We start from the raw sequence: 24,178 nt of genomic DNA, 5'->3' as shown, positions 1-24,178 counted from the left end.
GCTTCACTTGACTATATACTGAATGGGGTGTGCAACTGTTGTGAATTTATGTTAATCCATAATTTATGTAACCCCACTGTCACATTATGATTTATTTCCTTTTGTTTTATCCATGTGTGTTTTGATTTTCACAAAAAATGTCCAGTAAACTACCTCGACCTATGCTACTGTCTCAGGACTTTTATTGGACAAGTGTTTAGCTTGCTGTCCATACTATGTATTCTGCTCAGCATACAGTAAGGACAGTAGAATCAATGGCAGTAATTATACTGTAACAACTTATCTCTACATGAGAATCAGTTTGAGAATCAGTGTCTGTAGCATACAGGGCACTGAAGTCATGCCTGAAGAGGAAAAAGCATTAACAAATATATTTCTGCTGACATAAGTGGTATGTAGGTTTTACTTGAAATGAAACATTATATTTTCCTGTGTAGTGCCACTGGAATAATACTAGATTTAAAACAATATACATTTAATATTTAACTTTTTAAATATGCATTAAGACTCAACTGTACAGAACATTTTCAAAGTACATAAACTCGAACACTGAAATAATTCAATGCAATTTTATTTATTTATATAGCGTCAGATCACAAAAAAGTTGCCTCGAGATACTTTATAGTGTGAGGTAAAGGCTGTACAGTACAATAATACAGGAAAACAGAAAAACAAACAATCATATGGCCCCCTATGAGCATTTTTGCCAACAGTGGGAAGGAAAATATCCCTTTTAACAGAAGAAACCTCAAACAGAATGAGGCTCAGGGAGGGGCGGCCAGTTGGGGTAAGACAGCCAGAAATTAATAATAACTAATAATTGAATAGCAGAGAGGTGTATTGAGTGAAGAAGAAACATTCAGTACATCATGGGAATCTATTGCAGCATAAGTATGGGAGGATTCAGGGTCACCTGGTCCAGCCGTAACTATATGCTTTAGCAAAAAGGAAAGTTTTAAGCCTAATCTTGAAAGTAGAGATAGTGTCTGTTTCCCGAATCCAAACTGGAAGCTGGTTCCACAGAAGAGGGACCTGAAAATTGAAGGCTCTGCCTCCCATTCTACTTTTAAATACTCTAGAACAGACAATCTAAAAGTGTGGTATGCATACAACTTGTGATACGTGGGCTCCCTCTAGTGGTACGTGGGAAATCTCCCCCAAAATTTCAAAGTTAAAATAGCATGTTCTGACTGAGGGATTTCTGAAAAAATTAAAAATACAGCTCTGCTATCACTTCAGAAATGATGAAGACAGAAAACTAAAAAGCAATGATGTTTGTAGGGTTACTGAAGTTGGACTAGCTGGTATTTAATTATGTGCTAGCAACACGGCTATGTTAGCATAACATAAACACAGTGAAGCTGGAGGATGAAGGCGAACTTTTTGTCACTCTATGAAAGTCAGCATGAGGGTTCCTGATGGTTAGGGACAAATGCAATCGCATAGCAGGATGCTGTAAATGGACCAAACTTCAGTGAGGACAACAACTGCAATATAAGGTTAGTCATTAAAATACTGCTGATTGGCTGGGCTGCAGTTACATCACAAGGTTATAAAAACTGAGCTTTAAAATGAATAGTGATGATAAAAACTGAGAGAAGCCGACAGTGATCACTACCTTTTTTTTTTAGGGGCTTGTTGAGATTAAATAGAACAAGATACAAAGAATTAAAATAAGTTAAAAAAGCAACAGCCTTAATAAATGCAGAGTAGTTTTTACCCAGAAGCAGGGTTCATACGTCATCAGTTAAAGATTGGATATCCCACCTGCTGTGAATGTTTTAATGCGGTACACAAAATATAATTTTATTATCACTTTCACATCCTGTTTATGACGGTTAAAATAAATAACATTCATAAAAGAAATAAAATTGTCCTGTGTAAACTGTAAATGGTGTTAAATAGGCCTATATTACTGTACTTTAATGTCGGTCATAAGGGTGTAATTGTATAATAAATATGTAAATAAAAATGTAAATAATACTTTAATCCTTTTACTCATAGTGGTACTACAGTCAAAGACATGCAGCTTGTGGGGATAGGTTAATTGGGTAATCCAAATTGCCAGTAGGTGTGAATGTGCGAGTGAATGTGAGTGTGAATGCTTGTCTGGCCCTGTGTGTTAGCCCTGCGACAGACTGGTGACCTGTCCAGGGTGTACCCTCTCGCCCTATGACAGCTGAGATGGGCTCCAAAAATCTTTTTTTCATGCCATAAAATTAAATTCATAAAAATACTTAAGAGAAAAAGCCTGATTGAGGTTGTCATAATTCATGCACGAAAGGGTTAAGAGCCATATACTTTCTGAGGTGGTAACCACTGTAAAAAGTTTGAGAACCACTGCTCTAGAAGAAACAAGTAGCCTGCAGTGTGAGAGTGAAGTGCTCTAATGGGGTGGTATAAGGTCATTAAGCAAGCAAGCAAGCAAGCAATTTATTTATATAGCGCTTTCAGATCAGCCACCAGCTGAAAACAAAGTGCTGTACACTTGACATGCCAAACATGAGCATGTTAAAAAAAAAAGAGAGAGAGAGAGAGAAAATAGTAATAATAATATAAGATAAGTAAAATATATGTATAAAAACAAAAAAAACCACACATTTAAAACAATAAAATCAGCACATTAGATTAAAACAATAAAATCAGGGTCAGACTGTGTCATAAGCCAAAAAGTAAAAATGGGTTTTAAGGCGTGTTTTAAAAGTGGACAGTGAAGGGGCCTCTCTAATGTGCTGGGAAAGATTGTTCCACAGATTAGGAGCAACAATAGAGAAGGCCCTATCCCCTCTGAGCTTTCTCTTGGACCTGGGTACCTCCAGGCTTGTCAGCTGACCTGAGAGACCTGGGGGGTGAGTAAGGATGCAGAAGCTCAGAGAGGTAAGTTGGGGCAAGACCATTTAAACATTTAAACACAAACATGAGAATTTTAAAATGAACTCTAAGATATACAGGCAGCCAATGGAGTGAAGCCAGGCATAAAAGATAAAGCAGGCCTGGCAGTTAAAGGCTCTGCTTCCAAACAGCTAATCTGAGGGTAAAGACACTCACTGAATACTGTAACATGCCCAGCACTGTGTGGACACAATGTGTCCAAAAAAAAGAACAAAAGAGAAAACCGGATAAGTGGAGAACAATAGAAGTGAATTGCCAGTGAAGTGCCAGGTCTAAAAACAGCTAGCCACAAGGGAATAAAGAGCAAAAGCTTGACATATGAACATCACAAAAGAACTGGAGTGAAAATTAGCAAAACAGGTCTGATGCATGAATGAAGGCGGTCAGGAGATAGTAAGTGTTCACAGCCATCTGTAAAACAGTGAAGGCTCTGCCATTGTTTGGAGCTTACAGTAAAAGGAAACCTGGAAAGAAAAATAACCCATGGAGCACTATAGATTGGCCTCCCCAGAGCCTGGACCTCAACATTATTGAAGCAGTGTGGGATCATCTTGACAGAGAACAGAACAAAAGGCATAAAGTCCCAACTAGAGTATTGACTGTCCTTCAAGCCTAAAGACAGCTTCCTTCCTTCCTTCCTTCCTAAAGACAGTTTATAGAAAGCTGCATAGGAGAGTTCAGGCTGTACTGAAGAATAAACGTGGTTCATTAGAATTGTAGAAATGTTTACTAAAACACGCACAAACATGTAGGCGTGGCTTGAGACTTTTACGAAGTATTATAAGTACTGTAAGTTTTGCATGAAGTCAATGGGAATCTAAATCTTGCTGGGACTATCACTGAAATGATTTGTATCTTATTTTAAGCCTTCCTCAATTTGTTTGAAAATATGAACTCCCAGATGCTCAACATTAAGCAAGAAATAAATGTAACAAACACTTAGTCCAAAATGAGAAGCGGACCTTCAAACTATAATCAATACTAATCCTACATCAAACCTGGACATGTTTGATGTCTGTCTGTTGGATAGTCTTCATGTTTGGAAAAACTGAGAGGTTTGCAAAAGCAGCACGAGGCTCAGAGTTCAGCTGTAAAAAAAAAAAAGGTCTGAAGCATTTCCAGCATGTTCATGTTCATGTTCCAGCTGCTCAAGTCCTGATTCTGCTGTTCTCTAGAACACAATAGCAACAGCAACAACAAGAAGCCCAAAAACTGGCAGACCAACTTTCAGTCCAACAGATCCATCCTCTGTGTGTCCTCCTGGCTGACCTGCAGGTGGGAAACAGGTGTGAGGTGTCAGCTGTCAGGTAGGTGATGAGTGAAGAACAGAACAGAATCCATTTCCTCTTCAAACTGCTGTCAGACATTATCTACTGCACTCTGATCACATCACTCAGACCAGCTGCTTTCTACAAAGTCTCATCAACAACATCTTTAGAAACAAACATCAACAACCAGGAAGCAGCTTCACCTCTGATCACACACACACTCAACTCTACTCTAGAGCTGGGCGATATGAGATTTTTTCATATCACGATATGTTTTTTTCATTTCAGGCGATAACGATATCTATCACGATATAAGCCAAATAACTATATTTGTAAGATTTAAATGTGCCGTTGCTCACAAGTAAAATGTGAAATAATCAGCAGCTTGTTTTTATTTAAATATTTATTTCCCATAATAAGTTCAACAGGGTAGATGTACTTAAGGAACATGAGACTTTTTCAGATAAATAAAGGCAAATATTGCAAACTACACAAAAGGCAGCCGCTAAAGCGTTTAAGTTTCAAAATAGAACAAACAAAACAGACTAAATTGTCAATTCCACTTAGAAACAAAATATTAATTCTAAAAATAAATCTTAGTTTGTTTTACAGAAGAACAGACAAAACTGACTAACTTTTGTCAATATCAAATAAACTGAGAACTAAAAGGAAATTCTCAATCTCTCCTTGTTGTATAGCTGAGCTTTTCAAACAGTTTTAACAGTTACTTTAGTCTGACAAAAGCCGAATGACGAATTAGCGCTTCCAGTCAGAGACTGAGGCTACGTCCACACGTACACGGGTATTTTTGAAAACGGAGATTTTCCGTTTTAAAAAATAATCCCGTCCACACATAAAGGCAGAAATGAAGGAAAACGCTGCTATGAACATGCCAAAGCAGCAGGTGGCGCTAGATTCCTAACCGTGCAGAAATGTTGGCCAATCAGAAGTCTAGAAGCCTCGGTGGGAAAAAGTAAACAAAGCTGGGGCAGAGAAGCAGAACCGAGTCGTATGTGTGGACGGACAGTAACTGTGTGTATATGTAAGCATTTAAACACTGCAGAGAGTACAATTAACAGTAACAGTATTGTAGAAATTCATTTCACCGAAACAATAACGTGGCGCACAGTGTGACGCATGCACCAGTTTATTGTATTTCCAGACTTGCTTTCGGCACAATTTACAGTGCACGCTACTCTGTTTTTTGTCAGACTTGAAATAGCCGAAATACCTTCACACTACGGCTCTTCCGTTCGACAATCTCTCCGGCGTTGGAACCATCATCTGTTTTCTCTTCGGTCACGCTCGGTTGATTTTTCTAGTCGGCACACTCATTTCCTCCATTACCCGGGCGGTACGGTCGCTGGCTGCTTCCCAAACAAATACACATGTGCGGCTTGGCACTTGTGCTGTACGTAACAAGTCTCGCGACGTGACGCTGCGGCTGTGATTGGTTCGGCTCTGCGCTACTTAATTTGGATTGGCTGACCTTTTTTTTTTTTTTTTTTTTAAGAGGACAAGAGCGGCGAGGTCTATCGCAATAGTTTAATTTCTCTATCGAGTAAAAGTTATATCGCGATACATATCGTTATCGTTCTATCGCCCAGCTCTACTCTACTCACTCACCTGGAGGATCAACAACACTCAGGGTGATGCTGCTGATGTGCTCCCATGAGTGTGCTTCCTCCATGAAGACACGACACTTGTATGTCCCATCATCACTATTCGTTACATTCTTCAACATCAGAGACACGTTTCCATCCTTCATTTGTCTTTCCTGCAGATCCACCCGGTTCTTAAAAGATGGATGCTGGTCACCTACAACAAAGCGACCACCCCGGTACACAAGAACCAATTCTGGCTTCAGATCAGGTCTTCTCCACTCTATGACTCTGATCTTGTTGTTTGGAGCTCGACATGGAAGAGAAACCATCTCTCCAGTCGTGGTTGTGATGTTCTGATCTGAAAGACGAAACAATACAGAGCAGAGAGGTAAAGGGTTGAAGTACAACTGTTCACTTTGACAACAGCCAATCAGAGTGAGGACCACAAACACTGACTGCTTGTGCCCAGTCAGATTGAGGATCAGAGAGAGACAACTAAACACAAACACACACAGAGTACTAATTTTTCATTCTGACAACCTTTCACAGTTAAATCATAACATGGTCTTGTAGGAATGTTTAGCTTATTTTAGCGTTTAGAAATGTGTTAACATAGAATGTAGAATTATTGTAGAGACACTGACACTGCCCTCAATGTAATAAAGGCCTGACTGTGTCATGAATTTAGGAGTAGATTGTAGGAGACCCCTCCCCCACTTGAACTGTGAAAGTAAGACAAAGAGGAGTTAATGCTGAGTGGAAATTCCCCAGAGGATGTGTGGGTGGGGTCTCAACATTTGTAACTGGATAACTGTGGTCTGGAAGGGAGATGGGTTTTATGACATCTAGGGAGTCACCTACACCCACAGTGTTTTAACTGTCACGCACACTCACTCACGTGCACACACATACACACGGGTATGCGTACACACTCACTCATGAGCGCTCACATAGGCATACGGGTACGCGCACACACAGAGTTTGCAGCACACTGTGGGGGGTTTTATGATGGGGACGCCTCTATAAAGCTGGCTGTAACTAACAAAGGGGTGAAGATTTTGCAGAGGGACACCGGCCTCGTCTTCCCTTCTAGAAGTGCATGCATAAATGAAGATGAATAAAGGTTTTGTGAAATGACAATGACAATGAAATGAGTTCCGGTGGCGTCTCTGGAAGTTTCGATGAATAAAAGAACCGGGGTAAAACTGATTTTGCAATAGTTTACACAAATCCTGTTTTCTTCTCTGACATGTGTTTATGTAGTCACATATCAATAATGTTACAGCATGCCATCCAAGGTATAAAATGGATACAGTATCCATTTGTTTTGTCAGATTCTAATGTAATTCTACAAAGTATGTCAGTCCCGTGACAAGAATGAAACTTCACAGGATGGTAAGTAAATTCCGTTCAACAAAACATTTCAATGAGTGAGGACACTTGAGGGGCAGGTATATGCAGTGTTGGGAAGGTTACTTTTAAAATGTATTCCATTACAGAATACAGAATACATGCCCCGAAATGTATTCTGTAACGTATTCCGTTACATTACTCAATTAGAGTAACGTATTCTGAATACTTTGGATTACTTAATATATTATCATGCTGTTTACAACTACATGAATGTACTATTGCTGTGATTTATTACTGTTACTGAAGGTTCGCGACTCCGAACTGTAGTAAAGAGACCTCTGGCTAATACGTTGGGTTCGTGTCGGGCTCGTAGCCGAAAAATAGCTTTACTTTGTTGTGTGGGTCAACTTTTCTTGCGAGAGACAGAGAGAGGCGTTGAAAGGCTGCTCCAACGGAACTTATTGTTTTCGGAGGAAAACACGAACACAGCGTACAGTCAAGTCTTAATAGCTTACTTTGTGCGCGATCGGTCAAGCGAATAACATCTTCAGCAGACATGATCTTCTTAAGATCGGAGTGAGTTACCGTGTGAGCGTGACCATGGAATTTATCCACTCACACAAAATACCAGAGGAAGTAGCGAGGAGACTGGGCGCTCCTTGGATTACTATTCCGGCGGGAGGGAGACGCAGACGGCGACGGGAGAGAAGGAGGAAGCGAGGCTGCCGGGCTGGCGTGCTAACCAGGCTAAGGAGGAAGCCTTTTAGACCACCGCTCCCGAGTTTATATCTCTCGAATGCCAGATCCTTGGCGAACAAGATGGACAAACTAAGGTTACAAATAACAACGGACAATCACATCAAAAACTCATGTATTCTTCTGATCACTGAGTCCTGGCTGCATCAGTCCATCCCGGACTCTGCTATTGAGCTAGCAGGCTACACCGCACAGCGCCAGGATAGAACAAACAATTCCGGTAAGAGAAAAGGAGGGGGAATCTGCATATACGTGAATAACAGCTGGTGTACTAACACAGTGATCATAGACCGTCACTGTTCTCCGGACATAGAATATCTGACTGTCAAATGCAGGCCCATCTATCTGCCACGGGAGTTCACTGTTGTGGCAATAACAACTGTTTACATACCGCCAGATGCAAATACTAACGTGGCACTAGCGCTTTTGCACACGAACATCAACAATAAACTCAATAAATACCCTGACGCAGTGCACATTATAGCGGGTGATTTTAATCAGGTGGATTTAAAAACAGCTATCCCTAATTTTCACCAGCATGTGAAGTGTGCCACGAGAGGGGCTAACACCTTAGATAAAGTCTATTCCAACATCAAGAAGGGCTACAGGGCAAGACCCTTACCACATCTGGGCCAATCTGACCATTTATCCCTGCTCTTAATTCCTGCATATGCCCCAATCAGGAAAACTGCGTCGACCATCACTAAAACTGTAACAACATGGCCAGAGGGCGCTTCTCAACAGCTACAGGACTGCTTTGACAGAACCAACTGGAATATTTTCCAACATCAAGACCTGGAAACGTTCACAAACAGTGTCCTCTGTTACATCAAACACTGTATAGACACTGTCACAGTAGATAAGCAGATCCGGGTTTACACCAACCAAAAGCCATGGATGACCCGGGAAGTCCAGCAGCTGTTAAAAGAGAGGAACAGCGCCTTCAGGTCCGGAAGCAGGGAGAGCTACAGCAGGGCTAGAGCCAACCTGAAAAAAGGCATTAAGAAGGCCAAGGCGGACTATAGGAAGAAGATCGAGAACCACCTGGAGAGTAAGAACAGCCGGCTGGTGTGGCAGGGTGTCCAGCAGCTGACAAACTACAAGTCCAAATTAGGTATGGCTGAAGGTGACCCAGCATTGGCGGAGGAGCTGAACATCTTTTTCACACGCTTTGAGGTCACTGCACCCTATGCCTCAGAGGAACAGCTACACCATACAGCCCACAGCAGCAGTACCATCATCACTCTGGAGGAGCATGAAGTGAGGCGCACCCTGCGGGCTGTTAACCCGAGGAAGGCAGCCGGCCCAGATGGTGTACCAGGACGTGTGCTGAGAGACTGCGCAGACCAGCTTGCCTATATTTTCACCAGGATTTTTAACCAATCCCTTGAACAGTCAAACGTCCCACCCTGCCTCAAGACCTCCACCATAATACCCTTGCCCAAGAAACCTCATATCTCCAGCCTAAATGACTATAGACCAGTGGCACTAACCCCGGTGGTGATGAAGTGCTTTGAGAAACTTGTGCGTTACCACATTACAGCAGCCCTACCCAGCAGCCTTGACCCACACCAGTTTGCCTACAGAGCAAACCGATTGACAGAGGACGCCATAGCAACAGCACTCAATGTAGCATTAACACATCTGGAGAGGCAAGGAAGTTATGTGCGTATGCTCTTTGTGGATTATAGCTCGGCATTTAATACCATTCTTCCATACAAACTGGACGCCAAGCTAAAAGACCTAGGGCTTCCTCACAGCACCTGTAAGTGGATCAATAGCTTCCTCACCGACCGCAGACAGAGAGTGAGAGTGGGATGTTACACATCTCCAGCCCTAAATCTAAGCACTGGGTCGCCACAGGGTTGCGTGCTTAGTCCACTGCTCTACTCGCTTTATACACACGACTGCACCCCCGCCCACCAGAGCAACGCCATTGTAAAGTTCGCAGATGACACTACTGTGGTGGGGCTCATATCTGGGGGAGATGAGTCTGCCTACAGAGATGAGGTGGAGCGGCTGTCTTCATGGTGCAAGGATAACAACCTTCTCCTAAACACGAAAAAGACCAAAGAACTCATAATTGACTACAGAAGACACAAGACAGAAATCCAACCACTAATCATCAGCGACGACTGTGTGGAGAGGGTGGCAGACTTCCGCTTCTTGGGAGTCAGCATAGAGGGAAACCTATCCTGGAGTGTGAATACCTCTGAGCTACTGAAAAAGACACAACAGAGACTGTACTTTCTGAGAGTGCTTAGGAAGAACAACATCACACAGAGACTGCTGGTGTCTTTCTACAGAGCCTCCATTGAAAGCATACTAACGTACTGCATAGGCATATGGTACGCTAGCTGCACAGTGACTCAGAGGAAAGCACTCCAGGGAGTAATCAACGCTGCCCAAAGGACAATCGGCTGCCCTCTCCTCAAACTGAAAGACCTACACAGTTCCCGCTGCCTCAAAAGAGCCCATAACATCATAAAGGACACCTCATACCCTGGACACTCCATGTTCGAACTCCTGCCTTCAGGTAAACGGTATAGAACAACATACACAAGGACTAACAGACTCAAACACAGTTTCTACCCAATTGCAATATCATGTCTCAGTGCTACTAAAAGTAGATGACTTTCATTGCCCCTGTTGTCATTTGTGCCCTTGATGTTGGAATGCTTTCAGACATGTTTTGTTGGATGCGCTAACAAATTGATTGAGTGATTGATTGTTTGAGTGATATATCAACTAGGTCGTATGTTGAGTGTCTGTATGGGGCCTTAGGCCTGGATTGCTTGGGTGTATTTACTGTATGAGAATACTGTATTTTATATGTATTTCTATTTTTTATATCCTATCTATTATAGTTTTTAAGTATTTATCTTTCGTGATGTTGCACTGACCGGAGACATCTTTCAATTTCATTGTACTTGTGACAATGACAATAAAGAATATTCATTCATTCATACTTACAACTGGGCTCGTCAGGCACTCTTCTTGGCTGCAGTGGTTATTATTATATTTACATGCTTCCAGCTCCCGTTTTTGCTCGATGAGAGCTCGTACTTCCTTTTTCTCCCTCCCTCGCTCACAGACACATAACGTGTATGGCAGTCCATTCTCCCTGCAGCACGGACTACACTGCCCATGATGCTACATTCTTTAGAGCTATACCGGTAGCATTCTGCCTATTAGCTTAGCACAACAACAACAAAAAGGCCTCTCTCACCCAGGAAACACGCAGAGAGAGAGCGTCACCCTGTAACTGTAATGCTGCCACCTGGAACAACAGAACGTAGCTGTCAAACAAAACCCAAACAGGCCTGATCCGCCACAATATGAAACAGGGAAGTACCGCCGTGTAATCCATTTATTTCAACAAAGTAACTGTATTCTAAATACCACCTTTATAAACGGTAACTGTAACGGAATACAGTTACTCATATTTTGTATTTTAAATACGTAACGGCGGTACATGTATTCCGTTACTCCCCAACACTGGGTATATGCAAGTCTGTTTTGTATCATCCTGGTCCATTACTATGTGTTTTTATTCACAAGTTCGATCCATCACTTGGATGAGGGCAAGAGGGGGGAAATCTGAAGAAACCATGTAATTTGGACAAGCTAGAAAAATGTGCAGTTGAGGAATGGGCCAAAATCCCTCAGGAGACCTGTGTCAACCTAGTAAAGACCTAGGCCCTATTTCAGGAAGCCGGTTTAGTGCAAACTCTGACTAAATATACCCTGAGTTAACGAAAACTCTGGGTTTTCGGTTTCACAAAGCGAGTTTAGATTAATCCTGAGTGAGTTACTATGACGACACACTCCGTGAAGCTAACCTGCTCCCTAGCAGGTTTACTTCAACTAACCCTGACTTTCTCCGCCTCTTTGTCAGAAACCTGACTGTAGGAAGTGTCAGACATGGCGTGTCCCTTCCTTGAAGAGCCAGTAGATGTTGAAGCCCAAATTCTCCGCAGAGCTCTCCGCCGGGAGAGAGTGATTAGAGCGCGTTCGGACATTTTATCATTTCCTGATGATTTCCTGTGTGAACGTTACCGTTTTTCAGCACAATCTATAATTCATTTGAATAACATCCTCAGGCCTAATATTGCTCATGTGACACATCGTGGACATCCTCTCAGTTCATTACATATTATTTGTATTGCACTTCGCTTTTTTGCAAACGGGAGCTTTCTGTATAATATTGATGACGCTGAGCACGTTTCCAAGGCTACCGTCTGTCGGGCAGTCAGGAATGTTACAGCTGCACTGAAACGTCTCCTGTACTCGTCTGTGGTGTTCCCCGGTCATAGACCCACAAGATTTATCAAAGAGGGATTTCCACAAAATTGCAGGTATCAGGATGAACAAAACTCAATTTATGATGTGGTGATACTTGGACTACTACTTAAATTTTACATTTATTCTCATGGTTCCCAGGCGTGATTGGCTGTATAGATGGCACTCACATTCCAATCATTGCTCCTTCAGTAAATGAAGGAGACTATGTGAACAGGAAGTCTTTCCACAGCATTAATGTGCAGGTACATAGTTCCCTGTAGCATTTCAAACTAACAAATTATTTCATTATAGTAATGGATGCTAATTTGTGTTCTCTGCACTGTGAAGATCATATATGATGCTGCCAACATTATCACAAATGTGGAAGCCACGTGGCCAGCCTCTGTGAGTGGTGGTGGTGGAGGACCCCCACCTGTTTTTCGGGCCTCCGCTTTTTTTCTGTTGGCTATAACGGGTCACATTTGAGCATACAGAGTAAGCAAATATGTACTTATAATGTGCTCAGATAATTTCAATAAGTGCTTACAGAGGGGAAATTAATGTAGCCTCTAACTGCAATTGATTTACATCGGACAAACAGACCAAGCACTACGGCTCATAATACAATTACACCTTACCTGTTTGGACTATATGTTTATATTTCATTTTTACTTGCTGTCAGGGACGTTTGGGGCCTGTTGGGTTGCACCTGCGCTCACATCACATCACAAAATAAAATGTATAAAATATAAAATAAAGTAAAATATAATAAAATAACGTGTTAAATGGGTGGAGATCCCTAGATCAATGTTTAAATTAACACTCACGCATTGACTCTGTCGGCTATGTTTTGCCATGCATGCTCCCTTTCTTTTGCAGCTGAGGCTGTGTTACCTTTTTTTCTGCAAAATTTGCATGTTATCGGCATATGCTGCCATCAGAATTTCGGCCTCAAGCGCTGTAAAATACATTGACCGCGCCTTCTTTCCCTCCGTCTCCATGGTGACTCGCTTAATCTGTGCTCCACTAATCAGGGCTTTATGTATCCTCGTGCGCGCGTTTAACTTGGGGTTAAAGCAACTCCGCGTTGACTGAACTAATTGTTATCAGCCTTTCTGAAACCGAATATTCCGAGTTGGACAGTTCGGGGTTACTCAACCCTGAGTATCGCTTTTCACTCTGAGTTTTCTAAACCGGCTTCCTGAAATAGGGCCCAGGTCCTTGAAGGGTAATACAGTTTGAAGCTGGGGGATCTTTATATAAATATCCCATAAGGCTCATACAAGCTAGGTTCTTTAACTTTTGGTAGCTGTTGAAAGGATACAGTTGTGGTATACCAGTGGTCAGAAATACCATTATTACTTTAAATATAGTATAGAGGTAATATTCCACAGAAATTACAGGAAACTTGTATTCAATTTCACCGTCAAATTAATAAAGCTTCTCCGATTCTGATTTTTCTGTAGAATATTTTTGGCATAAATAAAATTACATTGAGTTGCAGAATAGCTTTCCAAAAGCTAATTTTGATAGTCTTTAAATACTCATTTTAATGTCAGATCCTTTAATCTGAGTTGCACAGTGGCATGGTGGTTAGCACTGTTGCCCCATAGCAAGAAAGTTCTGAGTTCAATTCCACCATCAGGCTGGTGTCTTTCTGTCTGGAGTTTGCATATTCTCCACATGTTTGCATGGGTTCTCTCTGGGTACTCTGGCTTCCTCCCACTGTCCAAATATATGTGTTTAATTGATTAATCTAAATTATAGGTGTGAGTGCTAATGGTTTTCTGTCCCTGTGTGTTTGCCCTGCGACAGACTTGCGACCTGTCCAGGGTGTACCTCGCCTCTCGCCCTATGACAGCGACCTCCTGCGAGCCTGAAGAGGACAAGCGCAAATGAATAGATGGATGTTTTAATCTAGTTGGTACATTATGACAAAAATGATAAACTTTACTTAATTACTTAAAAAATGATTATCACAGTGGCAATTATCAGAATCGTTAAAATTCTGAAGTAATTAAAAATGTGACTTGGTCTTCTCATTTCATTCTATTTTTTATCCTATTGTATATTTTATTCTATTTCTTCTAATATATGTAGTATTTTATTTTATTCTATTTTGTATATTTGTGTACAGTATTTTAATTCTCCCTGACAGCTCATAGTTGCTCATTCTTTACTGCTTTGTTTAAATAGATCGTTTCGTGTCACCTACCATTACAATTCATTCCAATCGCCCTTGTTTGTTAATGTGAGGTATACATTCGTCATGTTTCCTGTTTTAAGAGTCTGTTTTCCTTTCTTATGGTCAAGTCTTGGGTACTCCTTCATATTTACCCCTTCATATTTTATCTCATACTGCTGGTCGCCATCATGTTCAGGTCAGTAGTAGTGTTAACATAGTCACAGTAATATTAATAACAGTCGTATTTTAGTCACGCTCATTTCAGGATTAATTACAGTTATTGTAACCTATTGCTTTTGCCTTGTTGTATGTTCAAGTTTCTTCCATCAGCCACAATAAAGGGCTCTCTTTTAGTTCATCACAGTTTTGTTGTCCTCTATGTAATGCTTTTTAGTCTGCTTTTAAATTACATCATCTCACCCGCTGTATAGTAAGTAAAACATATTCCATTCTAAACCTTGCGGTAATCTTTAAGAAAATATTTTTAAAAATTGAAAAAAATTAAAATATTTTCTCAGAAGACTATTTGTAGTGGATTCATCTTATCAATGAAGTAGAGTTTCTGAGCAAATATTGATGTCTATGTTGTTGTTGGACCTCAACTACTCAGGATGATTTTTAATGAATTTTTGAAAATTTCCATAATTGTAGTGTATTGGCTGTATTGCATTGAATACAAGTTTCCTTTAATTTCTGAGGAATTCTACAGTAAATCTGGATGAAACTTGGCACACAGGTACAGTAGGTGTCCCGGAGAAGGGATCTGTTGAAAGTTGGACCTCAACTACTCAGGATGATTTTTAATGAATTTTTGAAATAGACATAAATGGTAAATGGCCTGTATTTATATAGCGCTTGACTAGTCCCTAAGGACCCCAAAGCGCTTTACACATTCAGTCATCCACCCATTCACGCACTGGTGATGGAAAGCTACATTGTAGCCACAGCCACCCTGGGGCGCACTGACTGTAGTGTAGTCTAATTGTAGTGTATTGACTGTATTGCACTGAATATGAGTTTACTGTGATTTCTGAGTAATATTACAGTAAATCTGGGTAAAAACTGGCCCAGAGGTAAAGTAGGTGTCCGAGAAGAGGATTGTGTTGAAAGCTTGGCATCAACTTTTAAGAATGATTTTTAATGAATTTTGGAATGTGCAACCAGACTGTCACGATGGCTGTATTGGGCTGTTCCATTGTAATTTGTGTGCGCGCGTGTGACTGTACGCGCGCGCACGTGTGCGCGAGTCTAGGCTTTCAATCAGGATATAAAGCGAAAAGGCGCTACCGTAAAGACTTGTGTAAAAGCGCAAGGAAATTTATGCGGCGGATAGGAGGCGGCTGGCTTGACCGCGGCTCACAAATGACGGCTCGCTTTACCGCGGTAACTAGGTATCCCCGACCAAACACGCCCCGACAGAATTTGTTTCCCCTGCGTCGGGATCATGCACTGGCCTTTCGAAATCGACAAACAGTATCCCACATTCGTGATTTTTAGTTCATAAACTCTTCTTATAATGACCAACTACTCCAGAAATTTCGGAGATGTTAGCTTATTATATACTAAAGTTACTGTGCGGATACAAGTCATTGGCTTATTTAAATAATCCCGTCCGATGTTGTGCCAAGGTCCCGACGCAGTGGAAACAAATTCTGTCAGGCATACATAATTTGGCACGACGGACTCAGAGTTGAAGTTAAGGTTTTGTATCAGAAAACCCTTCAAGTAAGGGTATACAAACTCGGAGATGTTACACGAACATCTCAGAGTTGTTTATGTAACATATTTTCTTCCTGTAAAGGGACCCGGGTGTGAATATGTTGAACAGACCGTGTTTGAACCGTAATACAACAACAGATATAACCGAGAAATGAAAGTAATTTCCAAGACCGCAATGATAAACAATTCCGCATAGACTCCACCCAACCTCGTGCCCCCCTGCGCAGTGCGCACAAACAAAAGGCTTGTCGTTAAAAATATTGTTGTTATGTAAAACTTTTCTGACACGCAGGATTTATTTTGGTTTTTCACAATACTCACCTGCAGAAACAAACGGGAGGACGGCAAAAGACACCAGAGTCAAGCAGACTGATGTACCTCGACCAGCCATTTCCGTGTTCTATGGCGCTGCTGATCCGTTAATTTCTTCTATATGTGTAAAGATACCGTTGTCTTAAAGTTTACATGAAGCTGAAGATCGCGACTGTAACAGATCTGCCTTTATTTTCAATTAATATATTTTAAGCAGGTCTCTCACCCGTCAAGGATCCGGACCAAAACCTAATTGTACGCATGAGGGAAAATGTGCGCAATTTTCACTGAGGGCGGGTTCATAGAGCCCTCTATCCTTCCTCGTCATCGATATTAAGGATGTGTGTGATGGAGAAATGCTAAGGAGTTCGGAAAAGAGAAGAACACTGAGAATACTGAGAATGTGCTTCATACATACACACAAACAGACACAATTGAAAGGTACAAATGTGCATGAAACGAATTCAAACGTGCTGCAGATGTGTGTCACAAGTTGATCTGGCTGTAGGCTGTGGCACTTGGCCAGAGGTGGCGCTGGTTGACTCGAGTCCATGTTAGTGCACAAAGTAAACTGCTCGCTTTAGTTGTGAAGCAAAAACGCTGAATTCGGAGAAATAAACCGTGCGAGGGGAACGATAATGACGACAAGAGTCTCCCGATCGTTTACTCTTGCTGTCCTGTGAACAACATCGGCGTGGTGTTAATTGGTTGCTGTTTCGCGATCGCGTCGCGCATGAGGATATTACCAGGTAAACTCGCCACATTTTTAAACATTTTGTTGTTCAACAGCATCAAGACTGACGGAGTGTGTTTGAGATAACCTCACAAGTGTCACAGGTGACACATTTGGCGTTTTTTGGTGGTTTGTCGGTAGCAGCTCCTGAAACGCAAGTCTGCCAAACATCTGTTCAACCAACGCCAGTCGATCTAAACGCCAGTAGATCTGGAACACCGGCGAGTCCGCTATTTTTCATGGGAACGGGCATTTCTTTTATGTTTACGCTAAGTTATAGACTCAAAGACGCTCCTAGATTTAGCTGAAATTACACGAGCCTGAATAGTTCATTTAAGGCTTTTACTTTATGGTAAAAGTTAGCTGCGCGTTAGCCAACATCTAATGTATTAGGCTCATTTCTAGTCTTTTCAGTGGCTGCAGCTGATGATGGCGACACCAGCAATTCGTGTTGTAAATCAAGATGCCCCTGGACATCGTCAGCAGGCCGGGTGAGAAGTATGGTTTTCACCAAACCTCCACAGGAACTACTCAGCCGAGTCGCTCCCTTCACTCAAGCACAGAAGCTTTTTCGAACACGCGCCTTCACGTCAGCAGTGCCTGGTGGTGCTTTCCGCGGCTCGTTACAAATGATGTGAGATATATGAAGTAGTAAGTGTTATATTTCCACTACACTATTGTATGTCAATACACTATTAGAGCTTATGCCGAGTCAGACTGCACACACAATAGTTTGTTTACAAGTTGACTTCTTCTTTATTGGGATAACACAGAAGTAACACACACACATAACTGGGCGTGGTGCCCCCTACTGGCGATGGCTTGCATAGCACACAATAATTCTTGGTTCATACATAACATCTCCTCCCCACTAAGCTATGCGACCGTGGCACCACCCGCAGAAACATTTCCCATAACCAAAGTAGTATCCTTTTTTTTTTATTACAACATTCATGAAAACTGGAACTAATGTTGCTTTCTGTATGAATTTCTTTTTAGTTGAGAATAATGTCTCTGAACGCCAACACTCTCATTGAACTACTTAATACGCTCACCCATCACGATAACGAGCGGGTGGCTTGGTGACTCTCACTGGGTAACGTCTTACAGACTCTGTAACCTGTGTACAGTCAGTCGGTGATGATTTAAGAGACTGGGGTGTTTCTGGAGGTACGGTGGTCCCCATAACTTGTTCAACAGTCTCTTCCTGCAGAGTTGTACAAGGGTGAAGCATGGTGTCACTACCACTCTGGGCTGGTGACATCTGAGAGCTTGTCGGAGGATCCACTGTGACCTGCTGAGATACTGACTCAGGTCGTGTCAGCATCTGATCCACATGACGTTTCCACACTCCTTGGGCTCCCACATTCACCTTGTATGACACTGGCCCAGTCTTCTCCAGTACGACACCGTGCGTCCACTTGTCCTCTCCCTTCCTATAATTGCGCACCAGGACAGGCTCGCCAACAGTGAACCGTCTGTCCCTGGAGTGTTGCTGTCGGCATTGTTGTTGCGCATCTTGTGACCGACGCACTGCTCCGGCTACACTGGGCTTCAAAAAATCCAGTCGAGACCGCAGCTTGCGTCCAATGAACAATATAGCTGGCGTTTCTCTAGTTGTTGCATGCGGAGTGTTGCGATATGTCAAGAGGAACGTGTCAAGGCGTTGTTGCACAGGTGCTGTACCCCTGGAAGCTTTCAGTGCATGCTTGAATGTCTGCACAAAACGCTCAGCCAAACCATTAGTGGCAGGATGGTACGGCGCGGAGCGGATGTGTTTGACTCCATTAGCTTTCAGGAACACCCTGAATTCCTCAGAACAGAACTGCGGTCCATTATCACTCACCAGGACGTGAGGGATGCCATGGCGACTAAAGAGACCCCGTAGCACTTGTATGGTTTTACCAGCTGTGGTGCTATCCATAATATGCACTTCAGGCCACTTGGAATGTGCATCTACCACCACCAGGTACATGTGACTTTCAAATGGACCCGCAAAATCCACATGGATCCGTTCCCACGGACAGGAAGGCCACAGCCAAGGGTGTAAAGGTGCTAACCCAGGCTCTTTTTGCATACGCTGACAAGAGTGGCAGGCTTTAGCTTGAAGCTCAATTTGAGAATCAATGCCAGGCCACCAAACATAGCTGCGAGCTAAGCTCTTCATCCTCAGACTTCATCCTTCATCCTAGACTTACTGACTTTCTTTCTGACTTTTCACAGAGAACTGTTTGAAGAGTTCCAGAAAGATAGGGCTAGCCAAACAAAGGTTGCTAATGTTAAGACAAAGAGCACAGCAGTCCAACAGCCGTCTCTATATCAGAGACTGCACTGGAAACTGCATTGAGTTCTGTTTGTTCTTATCCTCCTGCTGCTAAACTAATTTCCCCTTGTGGGACAATAAAGAAATTGAATTGAATTGAATTGATAATTAGCAGTATAATTTGTTATGTTTATTTTAAACTAATTATAGAGGATTTCAGAATTCAGAATTTCAGAATTCAGAATTCAAGCCAAATTTTTTATGGGGGCAATGTTTCAATGTTAAAGTGAACGTTGTTGTTACACTGCTAATACAGCAGCTTTCTTTAAATAAAACTGTTGCAGTAAAACTGAAACTATGTATTCAGGTTCTTTTTTTGTTTGTTTTGCTATTTATTTCATGGCAAGTCATATCATCGCAATATTGATCACAGTTATCGCACATCGCAGGTTTTCCTAATATTGTGCAGCCCTACATGGCATGAATAATCCTTCAGATTTTACCAGTAGAAAAGTAAAACAATTACATTGTCTCATCAGGAGAACCTAAAAGACTCCTCTTATGGCTAGTCTTTGCACATAATAACACAGAAGAAAAGAAAGGAATTCATTGTCAATTGCTATTAATTTCAAGGGATTTTCCTTTGGCTCTTTTGAACCAAAAGAGCCAAAGAGCCAAAATCCTCATCAATGTTGGAGTAAAAACTAGATGCTTTTATTGTAATATACACTGATAATGCTTACTGTCGTGTGATTATAAACCAGTAAAAATAATTATATAACCACATACAGCAGTCCAGGTATCAGGTGGGATAAAGAAGCTGGAAACATCAGCTGATAAAGAAAAAAAGACAAAGTAGAATCGGGCTGAAAGATCTATTGCTTTATTACCTATTCAGGTTGTGTATCATGTTTTTAACAAGTAACTAAGTAATAATGTAACTAATTACTTTTAAAGTTAAGTAAAGTAAAATGATTACACTTTTTGGAGAAGTAATCAGTAATTAGTAATTAATTAGTATTTTCAAGTAACTTGACCAACACTGCTAATAACACAGCACAATATTTGTTTTAAAACACATTCATGGATTGAGCCTGGTTGGCCACATTCACCGCCTCCCTCTTAGAGTGTTAAGTCGGGAAAAGTGTGACCGCATTGACTCTTTAACTTGTAAATCTGATTTGAGGAGGGAACGTTCCAGATTCAAATTCCATCTGGGAACTTGGAAATTTAGATTTAATCTTAAACACAGTGAGCACATAAAGCAAAAGTACAGGCAGTAAGAGCTGAGATAGGATCACTGGTGTTTTGTTTTTTTTTCCTTTTCATAGCTTTCATATTTTGCTCATCTGCTGCAAATTTTCTTTTTTTTTAATGCTTCTTTTACTTTGCTGCTGTCTAGTCTACTCTGGTTTCTAACAACACACTGCACACCACACTAGGTTTATTTAAGCTGATTCACTTATAGCTACAAGTGAATCAGCTTGTTGGTGCAAAAATGTTGTATGTGAAACTGAGTTATCTTTGGTAATTTTCAGAGAGAAAAATAATTGGAAACAATATTCTTTGTGACCCCCCCCCCCCCCCCCCCCCCCCAAAAAAAAAAAGAAAAGAAAAGAAAAAGAAATTGCTGTTAAAATAGAGAAAAAGAAAGAAAAGAAAAGAAAAAAGCTTATAGTTAGGGCTGGACCAGGTGACCCTGAATCCTCCCTTAGTTATGCTGCAATAGATGTAGGCTGCCGGGGGATTCCCATGATGCATTGAGTTTTTCCTTTCCAGTCACCTTTCTCACTCACTATGTATTAACAGACCTCTCTGCATTGAATCATATCTGTTATTAACCTCTGTCTCTCTTCCACAGCATGTCTTTATCCTGTCTTCCTTCTCGATCATATAAAGAAATGAGGGGTGAATCAAGACTTTTCAACATTATTGTATGCTTGCTTTTTGACCTTATAGCAGTTGTCTTTACACGTAAATAATACTCTCCTTAGAAACTCCAGTGTGTTGTTTCATGATTTAAAAATAGTTTGCTTTTGCATTTTTTTTCTAGTTTGTTTGGGGTTTCTTATGTTTCTGTTGTGTTTTGTGTGGTTTTTCAGCATCTCTTATATTTGTTGGTGTTTTCCTTAGTTGCAGTGGCCTCTCAGGGCCACAGTACAAGTACTCCAGTGCATTGTAGTTTTTTCACGTTATTAGATTTTTTTTAAATTTATATATCAGTCATATAATATGATTTAGAATTATATGTCAGTACATGTTGTTTTCCTTCGATGTGTGCTTAAAACATCGTCTCTTTGCTTTTGCAGCTGTCTATTTGAGTCTTGAATGGAAAGAGGGAGACTGTTGCTCTGCCAGCCCATCATGTCCCTCACCGTCGTCTTGGTATTGGAGCTTTGACCCAATGTCTTTGAATTTATGGACTAACAAGTTTTGTTTATTTAAACATTTTCCTTTTCACTCTTCACTTGCTTAGTGTTTATATTTGCTTCGCCATGTATTTCTTTACTACGTTATTCCCAAATTGTGGGCCAACGACACCTGGTGGATTGTGAAGATACTGTAGCTGGGCCACAGTAGTAACAGAAATTCAGTTTCAAATTACTCACCTGTATAAATGGATTTAGTATAATATAATTGGTAATAGGAGGTGGTTGATGTGTAATATTACTCATTACCCTGGACCAGATTTACTGCCCTTGTATTGAAATTTGTGTCCCAGCAGCAGGTTGGTCACACATCAGCATTAACACTTTGCATATGATTGGGCAGCAATTTAGAGCCAGCAGCCTGTGCTGTTGATGATTTTTTAAATACAGTTTTAAAATTGTTGTCACTTTCTTTTGTATTTTGGTTTGAATGAAGATTTAATATTGTCATTTTCTGGTTTTTAAGTGGACCACAGCACTCTTGACTTTATGAATGGCTGCCTTACTGTATTTAGCCTCGAGTTTTTAGTTCCTGGTTGCATTAGTTGTTCCCTGTGTTTGTTTCTCTTGTTATTTGTTGACATTCAAGTTAATTCCTGTTTCTATGCTTCCCCATTTAGGTTATGTATTATTGACTTTCTGTATATTTATTTTGATGCCATCTTATCTCCTTTGCATTGATTTTATCTGGTTTGTGTTTAATCTCACGTTCCCTCCTGTCACGCAGTCTTTGTTTGCATCTCATTTTCCTAGCTTTTTCCACAGCCAAATAAATTACTTGTTTTTAAACTACTGCCCATGTTTCTTGTCTGCATTTTGTCTCCTCAGAATCACCCCAACCAGGCCGCATGTCTGGGTGTATAAACTGTTATATGTGTATGTATTTGAAACCTTGGCACATTGTCCCAGTGGAGATTTAGCTGTTTGTATACACTGAACAAAAGCTTTGTAGCTGCATACTGACTCCTGAAACTACAAAACATCACACTGACACACACATTACACTTCTCTGTCTGGAGTACTCTAACATGTTACATCCTTGTGTGGCCGTCACAGACAGAACTACTGACCCAATATGAAAATGATTCTCAGGGAAATGTTATGTGTAAACCAGCCTGGAACTCCTCAGCTCTGACCCATGATTTTTTCTCATAAGGAAGTGATGTCAAAATAAGTGTTGACTCTACTAAAAAGGAGTAGAGGCAGCATTTAGCTGTAGTCTTCATAAAACCACAGCTGTTCTGGCATAGAAAATATGGAAAAGATGAACAGCAGCAAATAGTCTGCAGGAAATTTGTGTGTGTGTGCCGTAACACTTCCTGTACAGTGTCAGTTTGTTGGGTTAAAAAACTGAAAGGTGTCAACACTTACTGTTACTGTTGTTCTGAAGAGATCTCCAAAATCCTCAAAGAGACGTCTGACCATCATGATAAAAAAACAAAAACAAAAATATAAAATCCACTAAATTCTAGAAAAGTGTAGCTTTAGTATAACTGTCTGCTTTCCTGTAAATCAAAGGTTACCAGGATAAGTTTGATGAAAAACAAGTAAAAAGTTACAAAAATAAGGAGAAAAATAAAAAGTAAAATCCACGCAGCCACAAACCAAACTAACCTGTATTTCCGTGTCATCCTGTTTTCTACAGCCCACACCCTGCACCTGTGTGAGAGCAGTGTCCATAGCAACACCTCCTTAGCAACCACATTCCTTTCTTATCTGCTCATTCCGTAGGTGGGATTATGAGACATAAAACAAAGTGACATAAGTGTGACAGTTTCTGTATGACATGTCTGTCCATAAATGAAGATAAAGTCTGTGAAATAAATAAATGTACAAGGTCACAATTCCAGAGTACAGTGAACACATTTAATAAACACGGTCAGCAGTTAAAAGTACTTTCTGTTTCAGTCTTGACTCTGATCAACACAACACCTACAAAGTTTCAGTTTCAGGTTTATCTAATCATTCACAATGTCAACACATGCACTGAGCAACATGCCAGAACATTTTAAAATCTACTGATTTCTTCCTTATTATTTAACAAGACAATAGAATTTTATTTATTCACTTTGAAGAGATTAAAACATCAAAGCCAACAATAAAACGCTGACGCATACAAACACTTGAATAGTGATGTGGCGTTCCTCACAGCTGGGTGTGTATTAGATTAAACATAAATCCTCTTATCATGACCTGGTTGTTTTTAGTCCAAGCAGTGCTGCATATGGTGTGTTATATGATATAAAGTAAAATGCTGTTGAAAGTTCTGTCTTGATATGTAGAACCAAACAGGATGAACAGGTAAATTTCTCTGTTTAAACTGTCCCAAAAAACTCTTGAGGTTTTTATTTATTATTACTGATCAAACTAATGATGATGA

At 40.9% G+C, this 24,178-nt stretch overlaps 1 protein-coding gene and 1 long non-coding RNA gene across 2 annotated transcripts; one reads left to right on the top strand and one right to left on the bottom strand.

Moving 5' to 3' along the window:
* Positions 1–555: 555 nt before the first annotated feature.
* On the bottom strand, positions 556–16,629 carry LOC308411235 (myelin-oligodendrocyte glycoprotein-like). The gene is made up of 3 exons (XM_080905092.1): positions 16,383–16,629; positions 5,787–6,122; positions 556–4,161 (listed from the first exon to the last, which is right to left on the bottom strand). The coding sequence occupies exons 1-3, from the start codon at positions 16,450–16,452 to the stop codon at positions 4,064–4,066; spliced, it is 504 nt and encodes a 167-aa protein (XP_080761218.1). The 5' UTR covers positions 16,453–16,629; the 3' UTR covers positions 556–4,063.
* A 270-nt stretch (positions 16,630–16,899) lies between these two features.
* On the top strand, positions 16,900–22,590 carry LOC308412687. Its single transcript, XR_013974612.1, has 3 exons — positions 16,900–17,122; positions 17,512–17,757; positions 21,679–22,590. It is a non-coding gene; the product is annotated as an uncharacterized lncRNA (long non-coding RNA).
* Positions 22,591–24,178: the final 1,588 nt, after the last annotated feature.

Source organism: Rhamphochromis sp. 'chilingali' (genome assembly GCF_963969265.1).
Source record: "Rhamphochromis sp. 'chilingali' genome assembly, chromosome: 1".
Classification (NCBI taxonomy): Eukaryota; Metazoa; Chordata; class Actinopteri; order Cichliformes; family Cichlidae; genus Rhamphochromis; species Rhamphochromis sp. 'chilingali'.
Note: the sequence above shows the minus strand (reverse complement) of the source record. Positions and strands in the feature narration are given on the sequence as shown.

Bases quoted from the DNA above. Each gene is read 5' to 3' on its own strand.
- LOC308411235 (XM_080905092.1), bottom strand. From the start codon at position 16,452: ATGGCTGGTCGAGGTACATCAGTCTGCTTGACTCTGGTGTCTTTTGCC. The intron at 6,123-16,382 runs GTGAGTATTGTG...TTCGTCTTTCAG, and splicing joins CCTCCCGTTTGTTTCTGCAG to ATCAGAACATCACAACCACG. The intron at 4,162-5,786 runs GTGAGTGAGTAG...TCCCACCTGCAG, and splicing joins GAGTGTTGTTGATCCTCCAG to GTCAGCCAGGAGGACACACA.